Source organism: Sinohyriopsis cumingii, chromosome 4 (assembly GCF_028554795.1).
Source record: "Sinohyriopsis cumingii isolate HCF-2022 chromosome 4, ASM2855479v2, whole genome shotgun sequence".
Lineage (NCBI taxonomy): Eukaryota > Metazoa > Mollusca > Bivalvia > Unionida > Unionidae > Sinohyriopsis > Sinohyriopsis cumingii.
In genome coordinates, this window is record NC_142964.1 from 27,025,356 (window position 1) to 27,045,357 (window position 20,002).

Below are 20,002 nucleotides of genomic sequence, written 5' to 3' on the forward strand. Positions count from 1 at the left end.
AGAATTTGATACACTTGTGATACAAACACATTATACCGTATCAATCATTAGTTACGAAATAAGCTTGAGCTTAAAACCCATTTCACTGACAAAAATATAAGAAAAGATATAAGTTATGAGAGGATATTTTTAAAAAATAAGATATATGCTTGTCAACGTATAGCATATATTCTAAAATATCTACGAATGCTACACAATATCTGGTCCGTCCGATATCGAGGTTTTAGGCAGTAAATCCATGACATAATGTCTGTAATTTAACGTAATTGTGATTTAATGGCACTCCCCATGACGTTGTCACAGACAATTTAAGTTTCAACTGTTTATTTAGACAATGTTTTCCTACATGTGATTAAAGTGGATAGGAATGGCATGTTTGAGAATTATGTTTGATGATTTTTTGGAGGAAGATTAGTGGTGCTTTTCCTATTGAAAATTAAACCTTGAATCTGCTTACATGTCGTGATGGCGGTTTAAATCAAACGAAAATATCAAAATGCAATTAGTGTCATAGTCTCGTTACATCAATGCATAAAACGGGTTGACGTTGATCTCATTTGAAATTGACATGAAATTGTTACTAACGGAAAAATGGTCAATCTTGAATCATGACATAAATATTTGCCTATGGACCCAATATAAAATGTTGATTTTTTCTTTGACAGTTTGAACTATATAAAAATTGCTTCATGTACTAAATGTCTTCTTGGTAGCTAAAGAACCTCAGTCATTTGGTTTTTTATGCAGAGGCAAGCAAAGGAATCCGACGCATGGGGTTTGTTTCATTAATTAATACCATGTGTGATAAAATGGCAGTGAAAATTATAAACGATTGTATTACAGCGTTTAATGTCTGTATGTATGTTTCCCTCTGCACTATGTGTATGTCTCCTACATGTATCATACGCGATAAATATAAATAAATGTTCTAACCATTTCTAGATGTCGGTGCCTCGTCCATAGTTCTTGACCTGAAATGTAAGACAACATATTTTGTTCCTTACTGCGTCTGATACATTTATATTAAATATTCCAAATTAATCATAACCTGTTGATATTAGAAAATATATAATTAAATAACTTAATAAAAAAATAAGCACTTCTTCATGGGCACAGAGAAGACGGAATACGTCAAATACTTATGACCTATTTTCGTTGCAACCAGGAAGTAATAAATCTTCGACAGGTGAAATGAATGATATCCAGTGTAACTGAAGATGTTAATCAAAAGGAAAAAAAAGGGAAAAACGTGCATAAAGAATCTTCAACAGAATCGCTCTTTGAATAGTTTATTATTTTTTATCTTTGTTCACATGCGAATGACATATATATATATATATATATATATATATATATATATATATATATATATATATATATATATATATATATATATATATATATATATATATATATATATATACACATCTGTGTGTGTGTGTGCTCACCTAGTAGGTCTCTGCAGGCGGTCTAATGGTTTGACAGTCATGTTCATTGTTTCATTCTTTCCTTCCATTGCTATTCGGAGTTGCTGAAATAGAATGACTTATAATCGCAAATCCACAAGCCTTTTACTGTATATTCCAAATATCCTAAAAATCCCACTACCCCTACCCCTACGAGCAACCCAAGGCTCAAAAGGTAAACGTTGACACAGATATAATATGCAGTCGTATTTATAGAAATATTGGTCAGAATCTATATAAATGCTATTGTTTTGGCTATATGATCATTAGGGGTTTGTCAGTGAAACAACTCAAGGTCGATAAGCAGCAGGGAGGGTGAACAGACCAGTTTTAGGGATGTCTATTTTTGAAAATAAAACTTCCTACGCAAAATAAAAATACAAGGTCAATAATGCCAAACCAAAGCCTCTAACCGACCGAGATTTTCCATAATTGGGTTTTCTCATTTTGTTACTTTATCTTTGTCGCTTCTGTTTTTAAATTTGTATGCGTGTTTGTTTACTCACCCGGACACTCATTGTTGGTCGTCACCCTCTCTGCTAATGTAGTGTGTGAGTAATCAAATCATTTTTATATCAATAATGGAATCTCACAAATCTAAACTAGCTAGACAGCGACTAGAGGCAATTAAGAAATATCTCCCTGTTCGAGATTCTGTGAAGCAACGACTACAAGAGCGGCAGGAGTCACAGGTGGAATTTACAGATGGTGCACAACAATTATTTAATCCGTTTACGAAAGCTGCCTTGTGTCTTCTTCCCACGTTGGAGCAACTGAGCAAACTGTTAAAGCAACAAGAAAAATAGTAGAAAAAACAAAAAATACCACCAAAAAAAATATTCTAAGAGAACTTCCAGGTGAAATAGCTGGTGCTACTTATCAACCACAAACACAAGAAATACTTAATGGCATTGACCAGCTTCGTACTGAAGTAGCCGATATAAAGGATCTTATACCAGAAACAGAACCAAAACAAGCAAGAGATAGAATTGAATTAACTGATAAATTTAACGAAGAAAGTATTGCGACAACAAAAAAAAAATTAAAAACGTGGAAGAATCATTTGCATTTGCCGTGCATAGTTTTGATAACAGAGAAAACAAATTGAAACCCAGTACGTAAATGATGCTGTAAGTCGTGATAATTCGTATACCTGGATATTTCTCATACACTACGGAGTTGATCAGGCCCAAAATAATGATACAAAATATATTGCATTTATCCATGGGATATATATCTAATTTACACTGTTACAACAACGACAATTACAACAACAACAAAAAACAATTACAACAAAAACATCAACGACAACAAAAAAATAAAACAACGAAAACCAAAACAAAAACAACAGCCACAGCAAAAAGCCCAAATAACAAGTGAGGAAGCTGCAAGTTCTACTCCTGGTGCCAATGGAATTGGTATTGATACAGATACTAATGGAAGTGGTCTTATTACTCCATGTCCCAATAACGTCCTTGCTGATGTTGATAGACATGAAATCCTCATCGGAGGAAAACGAGCCGGTAATAATTCAACAGAAATCATTAATGAAGCAACCGCTATTTGTCAACGATTATTTACAGGCGGTATCATGGACGTTAATGTTTATCGCTCTCTCATCGATGAAATCGTTGATGATTACCATAGTGATTGATGGTATGTAATTATATGCGTGACAATAAAATAAGATCATCATACATAATGCTCAACGTAGACCTGTAATGGTCAGGGTGATAAACTCGAGATTACCTACTACCATACAAAGCGATCCACGGTGATGGACTTGGTGATGTTGTCCAGGGTCTAATTAGAAGGATAGTTCCAAAAGCAATACCGATTGCAAAGCAACTGGGAATGAAAACTATTGACGTTGTTCGTGAAAAAGGTATTGGTGCTGTTGGTGATGTTGCTAGTAAAGCATTATCGGCAATCAAGGATAGACTAGAACAATCAATAAGACGATAGCCGCAGCCAGTAAAACTGCCCAGCACTTAAGTTATGCCTTCCAATGTCAGTAAAATAATAAATCAAGCTGCAAATCAAAAACTAGCAGAGGTGGCTGGTGTACCCTTGTCAGAAAAAAGACAGCGTGGACGAATCGAACTGCAAGTTCACGATACAAGTAGATATTTTTTACTCGTTGAAGTATTTATTGAAGTAGAAGGTAGACTTTTACAAGCAGATGGTACATAAATCGGAATTGGTGATCCACCTGGTTTTGTTATCAATTTTATTATGGCGTTATTTAAAAGTGTCATACATGATTGACGGAAGACGGATTGAATCGTGTCTCGAACACATCGATATTGCCACGACGATGCTTAACCTTTCCAAGATAAAGCGATGATTACTCGAGATCAGCTGGTCCGTTAATGATGTTTGCAAAGGGTACAACTGATCATCCAGAAAGCAGAACGTAAATGTAGGTGATATAAGAGATGCTACAGGAGTTGGGGTTGTTAACGCAGTGTTATCAATGAACGATGAATTCAACTTGGGATTTGCGGCACTTAGATTAATGTTAAATGATGAAGAAGAATTTTCATGTGCGATTCCACTATCACTTAAATTTGGATTCTGCAGACATGTCAGAAAGGTTATTTTCAAACCCAAGAATACAATTGTACTTGTTAGAAAAGACAACGACAATGATGCAGTATGACGTCTCAACGCAGTTGGTGCATGTATAGTAAAACTAACCAAGCTATCGTCGTGGATGTCAGTAATGACTCCATGGATCGATGAAGAACAACGGTTACTCTCTTTTATGAGTCAAGGTGGTAAATCAACATCGACATGGTTGATGATGACAACAGACAGTATTTAAAGTAAAGTTACTGGTTTATTTACATGGCAAATAGCATCACAGCAGGGTGTTTAGGAACTGAGACATATATTCATCGCAATTCAGGATAAAGCACGAGAAAACAAACACGAAATTCCATGGCATTTGTCACACTTGGAGGTTTTGAGGTTTCTTTGATAAATGGGCATCAGGAACCATCCGAAGAAGTATTGTTGAGTTTTGATCGCAGTCATGTTGCATGCACATATCATCGTGATCAGAATGTTTATTCTGGCTTGGAGATATATCAGAATGATTTTACAACGCTGTATTCAATATATTTTCGTTGGAACATTTAGATTTATTCAGGCAATCTGTCGTTGATATACACTTCCGAGCTCGTGTAGCATGATCATCACCAAGAATACATGGTCCACCAGTTATTCCTGGTGGTACAGAGCAGTCGCTGTTCTACTCTGACAAAACAATGCTACTTGAAGGTGTTGGTGGACGAATGAGAGTTATTGATGCCCCAGTGGAAACATGTAATTAAATCGCTCGTGATATTATAATGTCATATCATCACGTTAGTGTTACTCTGACTCCTGGTCAGATTAAAAAACTTCAATCGAAATCAGCAAAGAAATGCGAAGCAAATATAATAATAAAACATGAACAGATCACAGGTGGTCCAAATAAACTATCACTGACTAAACGCCAACTCAAGCACTTCAGTGACTCCAAACAATCAAAGACCGGTGTTAGACTTAATATTCCTGCTGGTGCCATTAAAGACGCAGTCAATACGGGTAGTATATTTCCACTTCTTTCAGCTATACAAGAGTTAATAGCCGCTGCAGTCCCAGCTGTTGCAAAAGCAGCTGCACTTGGTGCTGTTGGAACTGCTGCTAGGATGGCACTCAAGATATAAACAGGTCACGGAATAAAGACTTCTAAAAATAGGGTATTGGTCTAAGACTGCCAAGAACCCCATTCGTGGTACGGAAATGGTTTCAGACGTCACGGGACACTTCGTTAGACGCAAAGCGTCTCCTTTCTTTGTCCAACTGTGATTTAATTGATGCTGCTAAGCGATTAAATATAAACAATTTCAGAGGTGATTTTTATGCGTGACCAATAACCAAAACCAACCAAACCGTGTTGAAACCGATATCCTTAATCCCGATGGAAGTTCTGGTCCAGGTATTCATAGGGTTGCATACACAATTGATCCACGTATAGTTGTTTATTTTGATTCACATGGGTTTGCTCCACCAAAATAGTTTATAAAATATGTCGGCGGACTTTAAAACACTCTGATCTTGTATTCAACATTACCAATACAGACAATAACCGATCCTCTAATATGTGGCCGTGAAGTAATTGCTGTACTCGACGCTGTGTCATCATCAACAATACCACCTCATAAAGTCGTGCACTAGTAAACAAGAAGGCGGAATAACCGTCCACTGTCGTTTTAAACAGATCTTAAAGTATAATGGTAGATATTTACGGAATATCTACTCTGAGTAAGATTCAGGGTAAACCTCAAAGCGACGTATCTATATATGCAACCCTCGACGAGGTCAAGGATGAACTCGCTAATCCTTTGAGTCTCCCAAATGTGGACCAAAATGAAGTCGTTGTTTTCCAGGTTAAACAAGCACGATTAAAGACGAGCAATATCCCGTTGACAGATGTTATTCTGCGGGTTTCAGATGCGAATATGACTTAGTGGTGTTTACTAAAAACGGTAAAATTAAAAGCTCGGAGGAATCAGTCTTAACACTCATGGAAGAGATTACTGGACGCATCAGAAGAATTGGAGATAGTATGTATGGTGATTTCAACATGAGTAAAATTACAATTATTAATGTGAGAGAACCAAATCAGACGATGATGTGGCAACAAGAAGATACGAAGACAGTAACAACAACACGAGCAGAACTGAGATCAATGATCGTTTACTAACTGCATTTGATACAATGACTGGTTCTCTCTATATGACTAATAATAGCATTATGGATACCACTCAATAAATTCATCAAACATCGCGCTGAGGTTACCGGTATATACAGGTTCTCAGTACTCGGTACTACGACATTTACGATATCTACCACAATTTCACGGCGTTATCAACTAATTGGATCCTCTGGATCTATATTAATGATGTTGGAGCAAAACGACGAGGAAACATTTTTGATGTGGAATCCGAAGAAATTTGTTTAGTTTATTGTACTATTGGTGTCTTGAATTAGTCGCTAAACTACCACCTACTTAAAAGATAATGAGCACCCCAATCAACGTTCAACATTACATATACGATCAAGTATGTGAGTGGCAATCCAAACTGAAAAAATATCGTTGACGAGTATACAGTAAAATTAAAAAAATATCGCAGACGTGTAGTTGTTGTTGTTGACATAATTGTGTATTCGGCGTCCGCTGTTATAGCTGGAACCAGCATGTTGCTATCAACAATCACATCACCAGCAGTTATAACTATTTGTGTTGCAGCTGCAACAACAATTACTTGTGTTCTTAATATGATGGCAAAAATATCTACATGTACAAATACAAAATTGCATGAGTATACAGTAACGTTGCATACAGCTACACTAGCATACTCCAAATTATCTTCGATGATATCATCAGGTCTTAGCGATGGAATAATATCAGATACTGAGTTCACAGAAATGATTAAGATTTACAACGAGGCAGTAACTGTGTCAGAATCTACCTTCGAATTAGACAATCGGGATTTAGAATCCTGATTTAAAAATCAGGGGTTATAAAAAATGTCGTCATCGCAAAAATTACTGAGACAGATCGTCGCTAATACAACTCCATCAAAAACCGCGATGCTATCAAGAAGCTCAACCAATCCTGAGTTCAGTGTCAACTTTCCAACAGCAATTCCAGGGAAGAAATAACACTAGCACACTTACGAGTATATCATAGTTGGCCAAATATTAGATCAAAGTCATTCGGTGGGTTGCAAGCAAATAATTCTCTGGTATTTGCGTTCAAAATAAACCAGATGAAACTCCCGATTGGCAAGTTGTTAGTATTTCCACAGGTAATTATCAGATCGAACAAATCGACGATGAATTCCCGCGCAGAATTAAATCTATAATTGGAAAAGAATAAAAAAAATAGCTATCACTGTTCATGAACCAAAATTATCAGCCGTGATGGAAATAAATTCATTAGAATACGTGTAGTTATATATCAGTCCTTGATCAGAACTGTATTAGGATGGCCAGAAATACCTCCCGGTCATCAAGGACCACCAGAACATCAATGTGTCGATTTCTCCAGGGACAAGAAAATATTTCTGAAACTTACAGAATATAGAAAATATTATCCATGGAATCTTGTGGAATCTAATTTCATTGCGTCTGGTAGTACAAAGCTTCCTGTAACAAAATTCTATATTGATTATAAGTATGGTGAAATAGTATTAAATAAAGATTATAATAAATTTTCCGACGACATCAAGTCGGAATACAAATATGCGTTCGATCAACTGCAAAATTTGTTTTCATGCGTCAAACAATATTACAGCGACGATATAAATCAGCAGATTATCGCAACGATACAACATTTAATCCAGGTTATATCCGATCTTCAGTTTGTCAATACAATTGTTATTGAAACTGTATTGATAATACTTATGAAGTAACTAGCCATATTGGTGAAGTAGGCAGTGTCTTAAAAATTAAACAATTATTCCTCGACGCATATATATTTACAAAGGAACGATTACCAACATTCGCTAATACCGGAATTTGTCACCGACGAGCAAAAACATATCAGTCAGTGATATTATCGATAATACTTCCCACAAATATTAACTGCATGGAGAAAAGAAAAACCCAACGGCAGGTATTCTCAAGTATAGCAATGATCCATACGGCGGCGGTAGACATATTTCACCAGGAATTGTAAATATCACATCAGTCAATCTTGTATGTGATGCAATTGATGGCGGCTATCAAGTAGATCTTGAAAAATCCAGACAGGCTCAGCAGGGAAATATTTTATACACATTCACACCTCAAGCACCCACTGGATTTTGGTTTGTATTTGAACTCGTTAATCCGGTTTATCTGCGATGTGATAATCCGCTATTATCAAGGATGCATTTAAAACTTACTGACCAGACGGTACATTTATTTGATTTGCGACATGAAGTTCTAAATATAAATCTGTATGTACGCTCCTAAAGAACCAATCTTAGATCTTCACGTTCGTGATTGATTCCTAATCAGGTTATACTATAGCTTATAACAGATTTTTTTTTAATGATTCTAGTCTCGGTTTCAGGTAAATGGTAGTCAACCGTGACAAAGTAACGGCAGTCAGATTTTATAATTTGATGGGCTAAATGGTACTAAAAATTGTGAAAATCCTCCCGAGATTAGAAAATTACATAATAAATTCTATTATGAGAATAAAAATGAATATTATTGTTAGAATAAATATTATTATCAAAATAAATATTATTGTTAGAATAAATATTATTATCAAAATGAATATTATTGTTAGAATAAATATTATTATCATAATAAACATTATAATCTGAATATTGAATTTGCTGATTTATAGGACTGATTTCATAATTTGCTGGGGGCAAATGGTACTCGAAATTATAAAAGTCCTACTGAAAACAGACAATTGCATGATAATAATTTCACAAAATAAAATACAAATAGTTCTGAATAAAAATGAATATTATTATCAGAATAAATATAAACCTGAATCAGAATAAATATTATAATCTGAATAAATATTTTAGCTAGAAATGAATTATTCTGTTTAGCTGTTACTATAGTCACTAATGACAACATTTCACTTTCACAATCACTAGTGAATTTTCACTATTTTCATTTTCACTTTACTATAGATCGTTACACGATCTGACGCAACCTTTCTCAATTGCCTTACACGGGTATTCGCAATCATTTTTGTTTTGTATTCGTGTGATAATTCTGATCTAATTTTTCTGATCGCGCGTGCGAGAGAAACGAATTCTTCAACTTCTATATATTTGACTGTCGCCAAGGATTGTAACATAACTGTTGAATCAGCTTAAGGAATCGATATTCTGCTTGTAGTGTGTATCTATCTTCAAATTTGCGTTGTTGTAAGGATTCAAAATCACAAATGTTTTTTAAGATTAAGTTGATTATACATTTTTATACCGTCATGTTTTAATTTTTGAATTTCAGAAATAATAGCATTAAAATTTTCAAAATTCATTATATAATAAATATAGATTTCAAAAAGATATTTACACAACATAATTCCATGTGAATACCTAGATTAACAAACGATATTCTAGCAAGTCCAGAGGGCGATACGAAATATTTAAACAACACAACCCTCATGTGAATCCCTACGTTACCAAACGATATTCTATCAGGTTCAGAGGGCGATACGAATATTTACAATCTTAGCTCTAAGGACGACACAACCCTCATGTGAACTCACAGAATGCCATACGATATTCTAGCAAGTCCAGAATGTATATACATACAAAATATTTACAATCTTGGATCTAAGGACGGCACAACACCCATGTGAAATCCTAGATTGACAAATGACATACTAGCAAGTTCAGAGGGCGATACGAAATATTAACAGTATATAAAATCTTAGCTCTAAGGACGGCACAACTTATATCAAGCTATTTAAAGAATTATATGCAATCTTAGTTCTAAGAACGGCCCAGCAACATATTTACAGTATTATATCAAGTTTTTACAGCATTATATACAATCTTAGTTCTAAGGACGGCACAACATAAAAACGGAGACCTTCTCTACATTCAACAGATTTCTGCACACCTTCCCACCATAATCAACCCAGGGGAGTGGAAAAGAGCACCATCACGTGGTGACATGGTGGGATGGTGTACTTGTTTGTTAAGTTCAAGCATAGGGCGGACACCAATGATAAAGCCGGTCCTATGCTATATAAGCTAACCGTTACTTAGAAATCCAAATGTAGCTCTCGCAACAGGTGTGGCTTATTCGCTGTTTCTATTTTTCTTTTTCTCTTAATTATATCGCTGACAAAATCGAGAGGAAGCAAGAAACATGACACATTCAGAAAAATTTGGATAATATATCTTAAAAAAATTAACCAAAAACTATTATTCATCTGTAAAAAAAATTGTTTAAATGATACAGGCTCTACCTTTACCTGACAGAAGAATATTCCTTGACTTAGTCCAATGACAAAGTCATTGACGTTGAATTCCTCTGTCTTACATTACAGTTATACTCCAAAAGAAGATATCCTGTGTTGGTATTTCTTTGAAAATACCGATTTGATTATATTATTTGCAACATGTTGGGAAAATTTTTTAAAAAAAATAGTTACTTACAAGCAACTACTATTTTAAAATACAGGCAAGCTAACTTTTTAATCGCTCTATCTTTTACTCGACAGTGTAATGTCCCTTCATCAGGAGTGTTTGCACAATCGGGAGATTCTGAAATTCTATTTTGTGTTTATATTTCTTTGAATACACCGATTTGGTAAGATTATTTGCGACAAATTGTGTTGAACGCCTGCAAACATAAAAATGTTTGCCAGTTGCATATGTCGATGGATATATTATTTCTTCGTCTGTCTCTACATTTGTAGATACAATTGCTTTAGTGCTTGTATCATTACAGCCAGTATTTCCAAATTTGCTATTTTGTCTTTGTGTAACAGCTCGTAAATTACCCAAGGAATGTTTAAGTTCGAGGTCATTAATATGATCTATCACAAAACCTTTTTCGATTAGTCCATGAAAATACTCGTAGATAAATTTGTGACAAAGATACATTTTATTCTCCCCGGTATTGAATATGAGATAACCAGTATTAATGACAGTACCGATTGTTTTTTTTAGTCGACAGTTCCTGATGATACCATCACGATATGCTTTATAATTCTTGATGATGGGATTTTTACAAACTCATTTTGCTCTATTTAATATAATAATATTATTTGTTTAAATAATTATTTTTGAAAATCTGGCGAGACAGTCTTCTGCGCTCTGTAGGTGAAGACCACAAAATTCAGTTAGTCAAGACCGATTATATGGAGTTGTGGAGCCGATTATTAACCATTTACAGTTATTAATTGTTTGAATTATTATTATTATTATTATATATATATATATATATATATATATATATATATATATATATATATATATATATATATATATATATATATATATATATATATATATATATATTTGTCTTAGTTTTAATATGGAGAAGTTTAAGAGATTATCTACAATCAAGCCTTCTAAAGCTAGATTCTATCTTGACAGAAGCACCCCTGACTTTCCGAGGCGAGCTCTGGTTGACCCGACGAAAACTCTTACGAAAAGTATTCATGGCGCCAAGAAAGAATTTCGCGACGATGGTGCAGCTGATGTGTTGTGAACATTCAGAATCATGCGCAACACTAGAGGTGTTTTCGATGCCACATGAATGAACAACGAGCGGCGACGATGATTAATTATCTAAACAATCAAATATACTTTATTGCGGAGCTAGACGATACTTGGATTATCGGTGGCAAACATGATCCTGTTCGATTACTTCACATTGGAGATATTGTAAAATTGAATAAAAATAAAAAATTCCAGACCAGAAATGTTGATTATGAACGAGCGTATCCTGTGACTGCAATATATCCGTTGAATGATAAACCTTGCATTGATGATCTCAAACCAATGAAATTTTCGATACTGAAATGTGAAGCCTAGCGAGTTACTGGACACTTCACTAATGCCACACGTGGAAATGGTTTTAACGATCTAACGCGTAAAAAAAAAACAATATGAGTAGGCAGAAACAGTTAAAGATACCGGAGCGTGTATTAAAGACGTCGCTGAACTGGGAAAGAAACTAAAATTTCCAATGGACTTCGGCTATAACCACATTTCCACGACATCGAACTGTTATGCTCCATAACGGCATTATGTTTGCTTTTATCAGAAATATCACTAAAATTGATCCTGTATCCGTGTGGCTGTTTCAGAGTTCCGATGACGGAAACTATGATCAGTTTGTACGACCTAATAGAGATATTTATCGTACAGAATCTCTCCACGAAGAAATGACAAATCTTGTGTTGAAATATACCCATGACGATGCTGAAGAAATTACTCAGTAATTATTTTACTATTCCGTCAGTCGCTGCTCATTTTGCTCAGAAGGAAAATTCATGGAAACCAACACGGTTGGAATTTCTTGAAGAAATACAATGCAGCTGTGTGGAAAACGGTCACTGTGGATTATGGAATACCTGATACGAATATAAGGATGTTATCTCTGTAGATATGGTTGCATGTTATCCTGGACGTCTTTTGGGAATGGAAGAGTGTTCTGCATATTTTAAGAGATTTGGACACGAGATGACCAGATTTACAATAAACGGACTCCTACCAGATTTTGACTTGACTGGATTTGCTTGTATCGAGTCATTTGAATTTGCACTGAGAAAACTTCATCTGATTATCGTTGTTTGGTTTGTAGAACATTTTAGCGAACGCGATCGGACTTCAAAAGTTTTATTACGAGATATGCTTCATGTACAAATATTGATATCGTTCCCAGAAGCAAGTTTGGTTACCACAACAAAAGAAATATTATGATGATGAAAATCCTGATATAACTGATTCTGATAATAAAACAGCAAAAGATCTTGGCAGAAAAATAATTAATAAATTTACGCTGGGACGATATGATCATAAACGAAATTGTACAAGATTGATTATAGACGATACCGAACTCGATTTTATAATTACAGATACAACGGAAAGAAACACATTTTTAAGTCGAAGTAATGTTAACTTATCGGACTGAACTAAATTAGGTACAATTGTGAGTTACACTGATGGTGAATCACCGCAGTTTACTCATTTAAGATCTTCAATGCTCGCCTACGTTTCGATAAATTTATTATTGATGACAAATATATTTCCTGATGCCGCTGTTAGAATCGCCACAGATTCATTTTATATCAATACAAAAGAATACAGGATTACTAGAAGAATCTCATATCGGCGCTGATGCATAATGGGGCAAATGGAGGATAAAACAAGAAAAGATACTTAGTTATGCTGAATCTGCCGACGTTGAAATCGATGATATTTATTATAAAAATAATCAAATATCAAAAGTGTCATCAGCACCATTCGTATATGATCTTGTTACAAGACATACGACTGTTCATCTTAATGGACCGGGGGGTTCTGGTCGAACAACACGTGCGATCGAATTATTTCGTGGACTTCATACAATTGTGTTAACCCCTACACATAGACTCGCCAGAAAAATGAACGAACGAGGAGTTAAATCGCATACTTATCACAGCTTCTTCCGATCGAAGGGAGATGCATGGACTCCTGCACTAATGGGTGAAAAATATATTCCAAAGGTTACTATCTGGGATCAAATATCTACAGTGTCGCTGGAGACATTACAAATATTTCTTGATTGGCTGTTGACAAAAAGTACTGTTTTATCAAGTATGGCGGTCATTGTCAACCGCCACCTTGTATTGGATTGTCTCCACGTGAATGGTTACAAAAGTTTGTAGATTATTATGAGGAGATAACTGATGATCATATGTCGCTTGATCCAGAATTAAGAGAGCCTAAAAATTAATCAGACTACAACCAAATTAAATTCAGTGTGAAATAATGCACGAGATAATTTTAAAAAATCCTATGAACAATTTTTGGAATTTATGGAGACGAGAGGATTTGATAGTTGCAAGTAGAAAGATAGTTCGTGAAACACTTTAACAAAAATGATTTCTGTTACATAAAGTAAACTTTTTAAATCTACCCGTACCATTTTGTTATCGCCCAGGAGAAAATCAACTGCAAAATATCGACGTTGAAATTCCAGGTGGTGGTAGTAAATAAATTTTTGTGTTAAATGATGTTTCAGTTCCTGTCAGTGTTGTTGAGAGCGCGTTAACGATGGACAAAACTCCATGGACACTAGGATATGCTATAACGAATCTTTCGTCACAAGGATTAACTATTTCGGATACGAATATCTGGATTGTTGATGATCGTACTGAATGGTCAAATTTAGTGTATCTGGCAGTGTATCAAGTCAGATGAATATCTCAGCTGCGGAGGGTTATCGTAGACTTCACAGAAAATAATAATCAAACTCAGGAAATCAACGATGATGTAGTAAGAAAAAATTAGCAAAAAACAGTGTGACAGAAAAAGATAGGCGCGACTTTGATCTCGACGCTGAATTTACCATGACGCTGAAACAGCGACATAATAATTATTGAGCGAGCTGTAACACAGTAGTGTTGTGGCAATATTCAAATAATAGTCCAAGACAGATTCCGCAGATAGAATTAATAGTTGTCTTCGTCACGTACGCGAAAATGTAATGTTAACCTGTCTTGAGTGTAAACGACGTCGAGGCGTCAGTTCACAAAAGTGAACGCTGTGTCTTGTGTGTCTTTAGGAATTACGTGTAATTGTTCACGTACAAATCCACGTTGAGAACCAGTTGACGTTATTGACCTTGTATTTGTTTTTCGTAGGAAGTTTTATTTTCGAAAATAGACACTCCTAAAACTGGTCTGTTCACCCTCCCTGCTGCTCTCTCTCTCTCTCTCTCTCTCTCTCTCTCTCTCTCTCTATATATATATATATATATATATATATATATATATATATATATATATATATATATATATATATATATATATATATATATCGAGCAGCTGGTTGTACAAGGGAGCACTGAACTACAAAGCTTCATGAAATTCATACCAGCAGTTTACATCTCTGGTGGTCTAGTGGTCAGAGCGTCCGCCTCGGATGCGGGAGGTAGTGGGTTCGATCCCCGGCCGAGTCATACCAAAGACTTACAAAAATAGTACTAACCGCTGCCTCGCTTGGTGCTCAGTATTAAGAGGTTAGTGTTAGGACTGGTCGGTCTTGTGTCAGGATGATATGACTGGGCGGGACATCATGCTACATGTCTGCGGCATGATGCCCCAGTGCTAGATATCACTATAAACTGCCACACTGCAGACATCGTAGCGATATGACTGAAAAATTGTTAAAGCTACTTTAAAAATCCAAATCACACACATACACACAAATCCACACACACACACACACACACACACACAAGCGGTTTAAGAGGAACTTATTAACCGATAGACATACAAGGAGGGTTTCTTTACCCCAGATAATTTTTGGAATAATGACATGCAGAAAAAGAACTGCAGACAACAAGAAATCTAAGCAAGGAGCATGTCCGGAAAGAAATCGGAACTTTTCTTTCAACCTACCGTTTGCCCCATCACTTTCAATTACCAGACAAGCATCCATAAAATTAAACTCCTTGAGATGTTGCGTCATGAGCATGCCGTCGTTAATAAACATTTCAAGCTGTTATATATATATATATATATATATATATATATATATATATATATATATATATATATATAGAGAGAGAGAGAGAGAGAGAGAGAGAGAGAGAGACTACTACTACTAATAGTAAAAACAGCAACAATGATAAATACTATCCATATTTATCTCTCTTTCTCTATCTTTCTGTCTCTCTCTTTCTCGGTCTCTGTCTCTCGCTCTGTCTGTCTGTTTGTCTGTCTGTCTGTCTCTCTTAAAATTTAGGCATTTGTGATATCTGGAGGGTTGCATAAATTAAGTAAATCTTAATCCACAATCCGAAGATCTTACCCCTTGCTCTCCTTGTTGCAGGTCTTTATGCGCGCGAAGTGTAGTTGCAGAGTTCTCGTCGGATGCGTCCTCGTCTTCTAGGCTACTCTCATCTTCTCTAATCCGTACACATGTCATTCTGTATATATCCATTCAATAAATATCCTTAAGATCGAAATCAAAATGATTTTAAATTAATAATATTACGGATGCTAGACAAAATAATTATAACATTCATGTCAATATCACTATTCTGGTTATCATTATTTTACGTAACATCTAGGAATACCTTAGCACTAGACTTTGTGTAAAACACACAGCTTGATCGTCAAATTCGATATTTAAATATGTGCAAAATGTTTGATAAGGCTTATGAATGCGCCTGAGACTAATAAAATAGGCGTACCCCCCCCCCCCCGCCCCCCCCCCCCCCGGCCGCCGTAGTATACTAGTTCTGTCTGTTCAACCGGAACAAAACAGGTATGTAGTTTTTTGTATATATCTAACTCTGAGTATGTGACATTTACTACCAACGCTATTGTTCTGAGATGTTAAATATGATATCTAACAAAGGATCCGCACGCTAGGCACTTATCAACACTTGGGGAGTTAATAGAAGAAAACCCGATGTTATTTGGACAACGAGTTAAATAAAGACGAACTCATAAAGAAAAATGTTATATGAACAATTCTTAGGAACTTAGATTAACCTGTATGTGTGTGCGTGCGTGTGTGTGTGTGTGTGAGTGTGTGTGTGTGTGTGTGAGTGTGTATTCACCTGTGTTTACAAGTGTGTATGTGTGGTGAATAACATAAGTTGGCTTAAATAGAATATCTTGTAAGAAAACTACTAAAGGTTCTCAGATGGAAGGCAAGGCGGACGGAAAATCGTTTGACTTGGTGAGGCACAGAAAGCTATCACATGTATAGTTCATTTAATTCACGTACATACATTAGTGTTTCACTCACTACAACTGTTTCAGGTTCATATGAAAATATACTGGCCACCATGTATAGCCTGTGATGTTCTGAAAAAGGCGTGAATACTATAGCAACTGAACAAAAGCAATACTTACACCTGTTCAAAATATAAAATTTTATATTCTATGTATAGGAAGTAATTATACATAGAAATATAATGCTCTATTTAACACGAGGAATACGCCGGTAAAGAGAAGCAAGTTATCGTAATATACACGTACTAGTCTCAGGTATGTAGACAGCTTATACAATCAATGTGTTTTAAAGTAAGCGGATACAATTGCAAAACGAAACTCACCTGTGTATTCACCTGTGTTTACAAGTGCAGATAAATAAGAACTGATTGTTATCAGGGCTGGTTAGTATATTCACCACTTTCTTGTAGTAAACTCAAAACTCAAACCACATATTTGAGAAATTATCACTCTGATAGATTTAATTCCCTTGGTAGTAATCACACCATTATCCAGCAATCGAGCTTTGCACTTAAATATATGGAATGCCGTTCGTTAACAACGTAAAATCCGTTTTACTATAAATAGATAAAGGTAGTAGTAATGTGGGGCAATCGAAGGACAAACGAGAATTGATGACGTCGTAGGTTTACATAGATGACCGATTGAAGCACGAATGGAAAATTAACATTACTGAATTTAACACGAGATTTTTCGTTTCTCACCAACAAATCTAGACCGAGATGGACATGTTTGGGGACACACATGAATTTAACATTACGCCTTTATCTACTACTCCGCACTCAACGATCTACCAACCAGCAGCCACTTTTTTATTACTGTCCAATACTATTTCTTAGATACTATCCAAACACAAAAATATAGTGGAAAAGACCACTAAAAATACTAAGCAATAAGAAGGTTAGTGGTACATACACAGATGTACCTAGAAACACATAAACATACTATACACAACATGGGTGGTAGTTTGTTAAAAGGTGGACGAAATATACACATTTCACGAACAAGCAAGGGTAGTAGTGTTTATAAACACACAATACCCACAATTATAAGAGGGGCTTTAAAGTTTTAGCTGGTTGTAAACTCACAAGGACGTAGACAAACATACAGACATCACTCACATAGTCGAATGATTTTAAGCAGCATCTCTCTTCCGGAAACGATTTGGGTGGCCATGAAATGACAAAGGGAAAGTTAACCAAGTGGAATAAACGCATCTGGCATAGCTGCCCAGAACACTTTGCTTTTCTATGTATACTCTTCTCTTTCAAATAGCTGTTTCCTGATAATGACCCACCCTGCCTTGACGTGCACAAGGAAGTATGGATTAAACAGCATGTTGGAAATGATAAGCAATAATTCGCGCCAGTTTTACTTGTTTTGTTTCTTCCTTTTTATTAGTGTGGCCACTTCTCCGACCTCTGGCTATTTAAAACCAGCAGGCCTTTGAGGTGATCAACTCAAATCGAAAAGTTAAAAGATATATATATATATATATATATATATATATATATATATATATATATATATATATATATGCTCTCACCAGCTTTCCTGTGATTTACAATTACGGAAGAGTTCTAGTACAATATCTCTGAATAAAATGAAGACGATGTATTGGGGTACGCCATCAGTGAATGCTGCTTATAACCAGATCAATAGTACGATCACTGCAGCTGATGTAACAAGTATTCTTCCGCAAAATAATGACTTTCTGCGATCTCTTCTTATATTCTTTGCAAGACTGTTTGTCCGTAGTACCACGTTCATCTCCTGTTCCATCACTCTCTTCTGACGTTTTCACTGATAAGGTGCTTTACTCTTCTGCCATGTTTTCTACTTGTCTCGCCATTTCCATTTCTTTACTGGATTAGGTTCTTCCATCATAAAGACAAGTGCCCTCGGGGCTACGATGTCTGAAGTGTGGCAGTTTATAGTGATATCTATCACTGGGGAATCATGCCGCAGACATGTAGCATGATGTCCCATCCAGTCACATTATCCTGACACCAGGCCGACCAGTCCACACACTAACCTCTTAATGCTGATCGCCTAGTGAGGCATCTGTTAGTAACATTTTTGTAAGTCTTTGGTATGACTCGGCCGGGGATCGAACCCACGACCTCCCGCTTCCGAGGCGGACGCTCTAACCACAAAGCCACCGGAGCGGTCGAAGATCAATGTACTTTTCTCCCGGGATATCATGAATATCAATGCCCTTTCGCTTGCTATATTTAACAAGTATCTTTACTTTTGTCTCTCTTTCATTCTATCATTTATGATGCTGTGGACATTCTGTAACCCAACGTATTTTATCCTGACAGGCATAGGATATATCTTGACTCTTATGTCGATTGGAGTAACCCGAAATCTTCATGTTGGCAGTGTACTTTAGAATGACTCAGTAAATCTCTGACGAGAAGTGTGATCTGTTGTTGCGTCTTCCCAGACTAAAAACTCAATGGGTGTATTCTTGTAGGTAGAGGAGGTCGGTCTTTCTCACCAATATACGTTAAATATATATCCTCATGTCGTTTGTGGGGCTTTTGTGTTTCGGAGAATTGATATCTCAGAGAGAAAATACATTTACATTTGTCATCATCAAGATCATTTTGATGAATGTCGCGGATACAGTTTTTACTGCGATAAATGTGATCAAAGATTTGACAGTCGGGAGCAAACATTTATTGTGGAAAGATTTTCTGTGGGTGCTTACCTTCTTGACCTTGCAATCCTGCAGGAAAAGAAGGAATTCATTACTCTACTGCAAGCGAACATCCGTCAGTCAAGCGTTTTATAAGCAAAATAGCAGAAAAAAATTCCAGCAGCAGAAAAGTGCCTGCTGATTATTAAGAATGTGCTCCACTTATAGACATCTTATTCGAACGAATAACCGAAAGCCACACGTTGGTCTATGAGTGAAATGATGTTCGTGTGCGTAAGTCTTCGATTTTAGTCATCAGTGTTACATATATAAGATGACAATTCACTCGAGAAATTACTAAATGACTTCCAGAAGATGAATAAATGAAACTTGTGGGTTTATCTT

The 20,002-nt window shown here is 35.8% G+C and overlaps 1 protein-coding gene across 1 annotated transcript in view; it reads right to left on the reverse strand.

Annotated features, from left to right (window-relative positions):
• The window catches only part of LOC149800851 (uncharacterized), an 84,380-nt gene extending 68,222 nt beyond the window's left edge, over positions 1–16,158 (reverse strand). Inside the window, exons 1-3 of the mRNA XM_089954864.1 lie at positions 16,019–16,158; positions 1,449–1,531; positions 934–971 (exon numbers count right to left, since the gene is read on the reverse strand). Coding sequence (XP_089810990.1) covers positions 934–971; positions 1,449–1,531; positions 16,019–16,150 — 253 coding nt within the window. The 5' untranslated portion in view covers positions 16,151–16,158. The remainder of the gene's footprint in view (positions 1–933; positions 972–1,448; positions 1,532–16,018) is intronic.
• Between the last annotated feature and the right edge of the window lie 3,844 nt (positions 16,159–20,002).